Source organism: Physella acuta, unplaced genomic scaffold (genome assembly GCF_028476545.2).
Source record: "Physella acuta isolate Inbredline_101_S28 unplaced genomic scaffold, ASM2847654v3 ptg000105l, whole genome shotgun sequence".
In the NCBI taxonomy this organism is placed as follows: Eukaryota; Metazoa; Mollusca; class Gastropoda; family Physidae; genus Physella; species Physella acuta.
This window is the reverse complement of record NW_026731625.1, coordinates 1,988,869-1,997,773: the sequence shown is the minus strand read 5'-3', so window position 1 is coordinate 1,997,773 and position 8,905 is coordinate 1,988,869. Positions and strand designations below refer to the sequence as shown.

The following is an 8,905-nucleotide window of genomic DNA, read 5'->3' as shown; positions in this document are numbered from 1 at the left end:
AACATCACTCAACTAAATCAATGATAAAACATGACTCAACTAAATCAGTGCTAAAACATCACTCAACTAAATCAGAGCTAAAACATCACTCAACTAAATCAGAGCTAAAACATCACTCAACTAAATCAGAGCTAAAACATCACTCTACTAAATCAGAGATAAAACATCACTCAACTAAATCAGAGCTAAAACATCACTCAACGAAATCAGAGCTAAAACATCACTCAACTAAATCAGAGCTAAAGCATCACTCAACTAAATCAGAGCTAAAACATCACTCAACTAAATCAGTGCTAAAACATCACTCAACTAAATCAGAGATAAAATATCACTCAACTAAATCAGAGATAAAACATCACTCAACTAAATCTGAGCTAAAACATCACTCAAATAAATCAGAGCTAAAACATCACTCAACTAAATCAGAGCTAAAACATCACTCAACTAAATCAGAGCTAAAACATCACTCAACTAAATCAGAGCTAAAACATCACTCAACTAAATCAGAGCTAAAACATCACTCAACTAAATCAGAGCTAAAACATCACTCAACTAAATCAGAGCTAAAACATCACTCAACTAAATCAGTGCTAAAACATCACTCAACTAAATCAGAGATAAAATATCACTCAACTAAATCAGAGATAAAACATCACTCAACTAAATCTGAGCTAAAACATCACTCAAATAAATCAGAGCTAAAACATCACTCAACTAAATCAGTGCTAAAACATCACTCAACTAAATCAGAGCTAAAACATCACTCAACTAAATCAGTGCTAAAACATCACTCAACTAAATCAGTGCTAAAACATCACTCAACTAAATCAGTGCTAAAACAATTCTTATCCTGTTAGCGCTGGCCGTGAATTGACGTCAGCTTTTAACCAGTGCCTACGTATACGTATGTAAGTGTGTACTTGTGTATGTGTGTACGTACATACGTATGTTTCTGTGTATGTTACTGGTGTACCAATAAATGTATTTTTAGCTGGCAGCCACGTATAAACCTGCAGTAAAGATGACATGTTTTTAAGACGTTCTGGCTCCACTCCAACTTTTATGGTGGCTCCTCCATACTCCCAACATCTTCCTTTCAACAAGTCCCATCATTCAATTTATCAAGGCAAGACTCGGTAAACCATGGCACGCGCCGCTGTTAGACATTGTTCTCAAGATGAAATGATTCTAATCTAACCACAAAACAAACACATTCCAATTTACAATGGGTGGAGTCACCTCGTGTTGTAAATCATGACGCGTATGTCACTCTACTTTACTAGAAACAGGATGTGTAGTTTCTGCTTGACGTACATTTGTGTTGCGTGAGATTTCACCCCACAATTCAGAAGACTTGCACAATGCCACCCTCGGGGAATACTAGAGACAGCTGTGGCGCAACAACCATATAACAATGGTGGACACAGTCAACGGACCCCCAAGCTACAGGGACCCCAAGGTCCAGGGACCCCCAAGGTACAGGGACCCCAAGGTACAGGGACCCCAAGGTACAGGGACCCCAAGGTACAGGGACCTCAAGGTCCAGGGACCTCAAGGTACAGGGGTCCCAAGGTCCAGGGACCTCAAGGTTCAGGGACCCCAAGCTACAGGGACCCCAAGGTCCAGGGACCTCAAGGTTCAGGGACCTCAAGGTTCAGGGACCTCAAGGTTCAGGGACCTCAAGGTTCAGGGACCTCAAGGTTCAGGGACCCCAAGGTCCACGGTCCAGGGACCTCAAGGTCCAGGGACCTCAAGGTTCAGGGACCTCAAGGTTCAGGGACCCCAAGGTCCAGGGTCCAGGGACCTCAAGGTCCAGGGACCTCAAGGTTCAGGGACCTCAAGGTTCAGGGACCTCAAGGTTCAGGGACCCCAAGGTCCACGGTCCAGGGACCTCAAGGTCCAGGGACCTCAAGGTTCAGGGACCCCAAGGTCCAGGGTCCAGGGACCTCAAGGTCCAGGGACCTCAAGGTTCAGGGACCTCAAGGTTCAGGGACCTCAAGGTTCAGGGACCCCAAGGTCCACGGTCCAGGGACCTCAAGGTCCAGGGACCTCAAGGTCCAGGGACCTCAAGGTTCAGGGACCTCAAGGTTCAGGGACCTCAAGGTTCAGGGAAGCCCAAGATTCAGGGACCCCGAGATTCATCAGTAAATAAATCGAGAATCTGGAGATAAAATATTTTTAACATTTCGTTTTACTTCATTATTTTTAAACAGACCAACCGAGAATAGTGTTGAAATTATTCGAGAGGCTCATTAAATATTTACTAAAATAAACCGGGAGTGATCTCCCCTAAACTTTCTCGAATATTCTAATACACCACTACGGGGGATGGTAACTCGGGATATAGACTTCTGGACATGATTTTTAATCCATTTTAAATACTCAAATTTTTACTTTCTCGTATATACGAAGTATAGAGAAAGTATTGTAATCGTGCACAAAAATGACTTGAAATTTTAACAATTTTCACCGTATTACACCTCAGTCCTTCATCACATCCGAAGTATACAGGACTTATTTTAATCGGGCAAAAATTATCAAGACAGATTTATCAAAATTAAGAGGTTTTATGCGTAATCCAGTCTGAAAAACTGGGCTTTGCAATTCTGTCCGTATGTCTGTGTGTCTGTGTGTGTGTGTGTGTGTGTGTGTGTAAACACGACTACTTGTGTACCGTTACAGCTAGGTTGATGAAATTTCATATATAAGTATTTTATCAAAATCGTAGATCCATATCAACTTTTGAGCGATTTCCGATAACCGGAAGTGGTACTTTTCCTACTTTGAATTTTTCAAAAGCCTATAACTTGAGTACTATTTCAGATAGATAAATGAAATTTCACATGTAAGTAAAAGATCTAATTCTCTACCTACTGTTAAATTTTGAGTAATTTCCGTTGACCGGAAGTAGTAATTTACGCTACTTCCGATTTCTCAAAAAACTAATGTAAATTTTTAAAGTACTAATAATATTGCGCACTATTATGCACTTTTTTATTTAGCGTTCACTCGGTGTGCAATTCTTTTGTCTACGAGATTTTATTCTATTTTAAAAACTTTTAAGTATTTAAAATGGATTAAAAATCATGTCTATAGCCCGAGTTCCCATCCCCTGTTATTTTATATAAAAAACTAGGCATGCTGCCCAGCTTCGCTTAGGCTTTCGAAAACATTGAGAATTTGAATGCTTAATTAATTCGCCCATATAAGGCGCTGGTCAGTCGAGGTCAGTTTTGACCCCCTCATCGTAGACTTTTTGGCCAACCGGCCCCCGTGTTCTGTCGCCCCAAGGCAAGATCCTACCAAATTTGAAGCGCCTGCGGCGCCGGGAAGTGCCCTATCGGGCACCCGACAACTTAGCTTTATAGATCATCTAGATCTAGATCTAGAATCTCTAGATCTAGATGATCTAGAATATCTAGATCGAGATCAATATCTAGATCTAGAATATCTAGATCTAGAATCCAAATAGATAAAATAATTTTTTTAAGGGGCCACTACACCCTGTAAACCAAACTAGCCCACAGCAGAGATAAGCAAGTAACAATATACTATTATTAATAGTTAGCAACTGTAAATAAAAATTCCACATTCTCAGGACCTAATTATGCATGGTTGCCATGGTAACGGCGGCCATCTTGAAAAAAACACCTTTTTTACAAATCTAATGTTTCAATAATGTGAACAAATAATGATGGTTTTATTTCTGTTTATTTAACTAGAACCATTCTAGAGTGTACAGTAGCAGTTTGTTTTCATTAAAATGTATAAGAAACATTTTTTTCAATTTTTATAAAAAATGTATCATTCAAAACAAGGCATACAAGTTATGAAATTTCTTAAAAATAAAAATGTACACAATGCACATCATTCTCACATGCATAGTTACACCATAAAATGAATAATGAAAAAGTACACCAAGTTTCAAGACATTATCTCTGCAAACAGCTAAAACATTAGAGTTACAATAAGCAAAAATCTTGAAAAAACAAGTTTTGAGAAAATTAACTTTTAAACATTTAAAGTGCCATAAAAAAAATCTATCAGCAATATCAGGAAGAAACTTTTAGTATTCAAAGTTCAACACAAGCAGTTGAAAAATAAACCATTGCCAACTATAGTTTGCACATTCTTCTGAAGTTTTACCACTTATAATCTTATAGTGGTTAAGTGTGCACAATTCCGCAGTTTACTTGCACTAAAAGTTAAACCTTTCTGATCAACTATTGACATGTGAAGTTGCTATTGTCTTTTTCCCAGACTAACGCAAGCTTGATATAGTACATTTTAGCATATTTGAACTATAGTTTAATACAAATTTGACAAATAATGTACTAATAATATTCACATACAACTTTAGCTTATGACGACATTCATAATTCTGCTTGAAGAGGGTGAGCTCAATAACTTGACATCATAAGTTTTTTTTAGTAGATGGGCACTTTGCTGCTGTATTGCTCTTAAGTTTTAGTACAAACAGCATTTATCTTGCTAATAAAAACATAAGCAGCTTTAGTGTACTTACATAGTAGTATCGCAGCAAAACTTTGCGCAACAGTATGTAAAATGATGAGAGATTCATTGGTTTTTTTTCAAATCCATTCACCAAGTAAACATCTGAATTTTGAGAAACTAACACCACTGTCTTTATAGATAACATGGCTCTAATATTGACATCATGATGTAGGTGTATCTAAAGTGAGCTTCTTGTAAACCATGAGGTCAAATTTACATTTCATGACATCACATTTCCTTGCGGAAAGCCCCAAGTTTTATCCACAATGCTTGCACAGTCCTAATTGTGGCATATCTTCTGGATATGTAGATGTCAGCAAGCAAATAATGTAAGGGACAGTTATATTTCTTGATTCTTGTTTGCAGTCAAAACTGATTTGGGTTCAACACAACCAGCTTTTTTGGCATTCATTGTAGGAATTGTTGGACTGTAAAATAAAAATAAAAGAACAACTTTTATTTAATTTTAAAAAGTTAATAATATACATAACTAGAATGACTAATATTAGCAGTAACTCATCCTATTGTAACAACCTAATAATGTCATAGTCAACAAAATTGTATTTTGAAAAACTAATCATAATGAATAGTCAATAGGGCTTATATTATTATACTGACCATAGATCAAAACACAAGGAATAAATCTAACCATAAATTTAGAAAACTGCTTATACTAAAATTTAACCAATACTTATATTTTAGTCAATACTCAGCAAACACAGATGTTAATTTCTAAATATACAACTACTATCAACTAGAATCTAGATCTAGACTATTCTAGACTAGATCTAGAAAATTCTAGATCTAGGTCTACTAGGTTCGTGGGTCGTTATGACTGGGTTCTACAGTTTCATTTATTTAAAAATAGTAATTGACAAGCGTGTTTAACATTGGTAAAGAGTTAACTAAATTAATTCTTATAAAGGAATTAAGCTGTACTACTAGACAACATATTAGAAAATCTAGTAGATTTAGAAACTAATGTCAGCGCGTCAGTCAGTGAGATATCGCTGTGTAGTGGCATGGCGACTTCACTAGATCTAGAATCTAGATTTAGCGTCTAGTTATTAAAAAAAAATTACCTTCAAATTTCTTTCGCTGAACAATGTACTCCTGTCATGGTATCTGTTATTTCGAGCAATAACAGCATTATTTACACGCCATGTTGAAAACAAATGGTTTGTTATTGCAAAAATTGATGTGAAGACAATCACGTAGCCACGTTTGTTTGTTGACAAAAATCCGTCGAACTCGATCACTACGCATGCGCAGAAAGGTCATTACTAAGGTACGGCTTGAGAATACAAATCGGACCAATGAAATCGCTTGATTTGCGAAATCTTTTATTGAAATATCACATTTGCAAGTAAAATAACTGTATTCGAATGTAGAGTATCGTTTACGGCTCAAACAGACGAAAAAAATGATATATAATATACTATATTTTTCTTTATAGTTGCTTTATAAAAATCAACTCAAAATTTCAGATATTTGATTAAAAAGTTGATTTTTTAAGCAGAGGGTGGTGTCTTTAAAATTATTATTAAAATAGAAAAATGTATCGTACAAGTATACTTGAAACTGTTTTCGATTCTAGGAATATGAAATTTATTAAAACATCAATTTCCTAAAAATATTTTTTTCCAAGTTAAATTAGCATTTTTTACATGTAGAGGCCCCTTAAGTTTAGGCCGAGAAAATCGTATTGTATAGGATAGCGTACATAGCTCTAAATCATATTTGAATGAAATAGTTCATTTCTTTTTATTCTAAACTCGGAAGATGACGTCATCAGTTTCGTGCTCTTTTTTTTTTTTTTTTTTTAAACTTTTATTTGCAATTTAAAACAAGTACATCAACATCAAATTCTTACATAATTTCGAACATCAAATGAAAACGAAATAATAATACAATATTTTACAATATATTACAATAGTAATATTTCTTTCTTACTTGTAGCCTGCTTTCATTCATTTAAGATGGTTTACATATACATAGATGTAATACAAAACGTCTAAATATAAAGAAAAATTAAAAATTAAAAACCAACCTGAAACTGAAAATGCAAATGTGTAATTAAAATTAAATGATGATTCAAGGGATTTTTTTTTCTCGGCGTGGTGGGCTGAGGGGACGAGGGGGGGAGAGGGGGATTTTTTTTTTTAAAGTAGAGCTGAAATGAATTTGGATTACAGAGAAGTAAAATGATACAAATTTTAAGCAATCGGAAAAGTTATGTTATTACAATGAGACACGTAAAAGCAAACACTCTTCCCTTTCAAACATCTATATCTATACAGTCCTCAATTAGTTTTTTTTTCCTTTTTATTTTTGTTTTGTTTTATTAATTCAATTGTTTTAAACATTTAAATCAGTAATAATTATTTATTTGATAGATTTTACACAGCATCAAAGACATGAACATCAATTGCATATATAATAATCAAATGGAGAAAATAAAACGGCATAAGAACTGGACTAAAATAAGGTGTGCAAACTAGGTTTCTCTTGACTGCTTAGTTTACTGTGCTTTGTCCTTAGCTGAGGAGTCAAAAGTTCACATTGTAGCCGCCCATGGACAGAAATAGAAACGACCTTGGGAGAAGTGTCTCTGCAGTACACATACTGATCCATCATTCCAAAACTTTCCATGACAACAAATTGACCCTTGGCAAAGATATTTCGTGCTCTTTTTTTACTGTAAACAATAAGCGACGTCATTGTTTAAATGCGTTCTTGTCTCAAGTTTATACACTTTTCCGGTTGCATAAATAATACTGTTTCTCTACATTCGAATACGCCTTTATTTTTTATTTTTCTTCTTTAAATAATTTTGTGGTTATACATTTAAAACATCTAACATATTTTTTTCAATAAAAGTCCGTAAAAAGTTCTTCATATATCGCTGCCGATTCTGACGTGATGTCCGGCGAAAATATTTTGCGGACAGAGAGAAGTGCGCACATGGGGAATTATATATTAGGATATTCGAGAAAGTTTAGGGGAGATCACTCCCGGTTTATTTAAACTAGAATATAATCTCGTAGAAAAAAGAAATGCACACCTAGAGAACGCTAAATAAAGATGTGCATAATAGTGCGCAATATTATTAGTACTTGATAAATTTACATGCGTTTTTTGAGAAATCGGAAATAGCGTACATTAGTACTTCCTGTCAACGGAAATTACTCAAAATTTGAAAGAAGGTAGAGAATTAGATATTTTACTTACATATCAAGTTTCATTTATCTATCTGAAATAGTACTCAAGTTATAGGCTTTTGAAAAATTCAAAGTAGAAAAAGTACCACTTCCGGTTATTGGAAATCGCTCAAAAGTTGATACGGATCTACGATTTTGATAAAATACTTATATATGAAATTTCCTCAACCTAGCTGTAACGGTACTCAAGTTATCGTGTTTACACACACACACACACACACACACACACACACACACACACACAAACACACACAGATACACACACAGACACACATACATACGGACAAGATTGCAAAATTATGTTTTTCCGTATCAGTGAGGTGTAAAACGTCGAGATTTGTAAAAATCTCGATTTTTTTTACAATACTTTCTCTATACTTCGTATATACGAGAAAGTAAAAATCATGTACAACGTTATAAAAATAACTGGTTTTAATAAACTGACAATTTGATTTTTATTTGACTTTACTTAAGATTGGGTGTATCTGATGTTTTTAGTATTTTCGGTAACTAAAGAAAATTTCGGTAACTAAAGAAAGTTTACGGTAACTAAACAAAATTTTCGGTAACTAAACAAAATTTCGGTAACTAAAAAAATTTACGGTAACTAAACAAAATTTCGGTAACTAAAGAAAATTTACGGTAACTAAACAAAATTTTCTGTAACTAAACAAAATTTCGGTAACTAAAGAAAATGTACGGTAACTAAACAAAATTTTCTGTAACTAAACAAAATTTTCGGTAACTAAACAAACTGGTTGTTTTTATTTTACCGCAGAAACTGGTAACAAAATGACAGAACTAAGTCATGTGGTCTAGAAAGAATGCTTTTATTTTAAAATTTTATCGCAAAGTTTTGAAAATAAAGTACTTTAACGTTTGTCTAACGAAAGTGAAAGATCAGGTTATAACTAAGGCTTGATGAAAATAAAATAAAATGTTGCCTTAAACCAAAAATTTATTTTCAAGTTCTCTGGATTTGCTACTTTTATAACATTGATTCTAAAAATATTAAACTTCTGAATTGTTTTCAGGCTAAAGATATTTTGAACTTTTTTTTTAACGACCGCTTTGATTGCAAAATTAAACAAGTTAATTAAACAAGTTAATTAAAAAAAGTCTAGTGACATTTATGTGCAATTTCCTTATGTTATCTAAAAATAGCTCTG

At 34.3% G+C, this 8,905-nt stretch overlaps 1 protein-coding gene across 1 annotated transcript; it reads left to right on the top strand.

Annotated features, from left to right (window-relative positions):
- Window positions 1–1,414: 1,414 nt before the first annotated feature.
- LOC131932244 (S-antigen protein-like) lies at window positions 1,415–2,152 on the top strand. The gene has a single exon (XM_059289106.1). The coding sequence runs from the start codon at window positions 1,415–1,417 to the stop codon at window positions 2,150–2,152; it is 738 nt and encodes a 245-aa protein (XP_059145089.1).
- The last annotated feature ends 6,753 nt before the right edge of the window (window positions 2,153–8,905 follow it).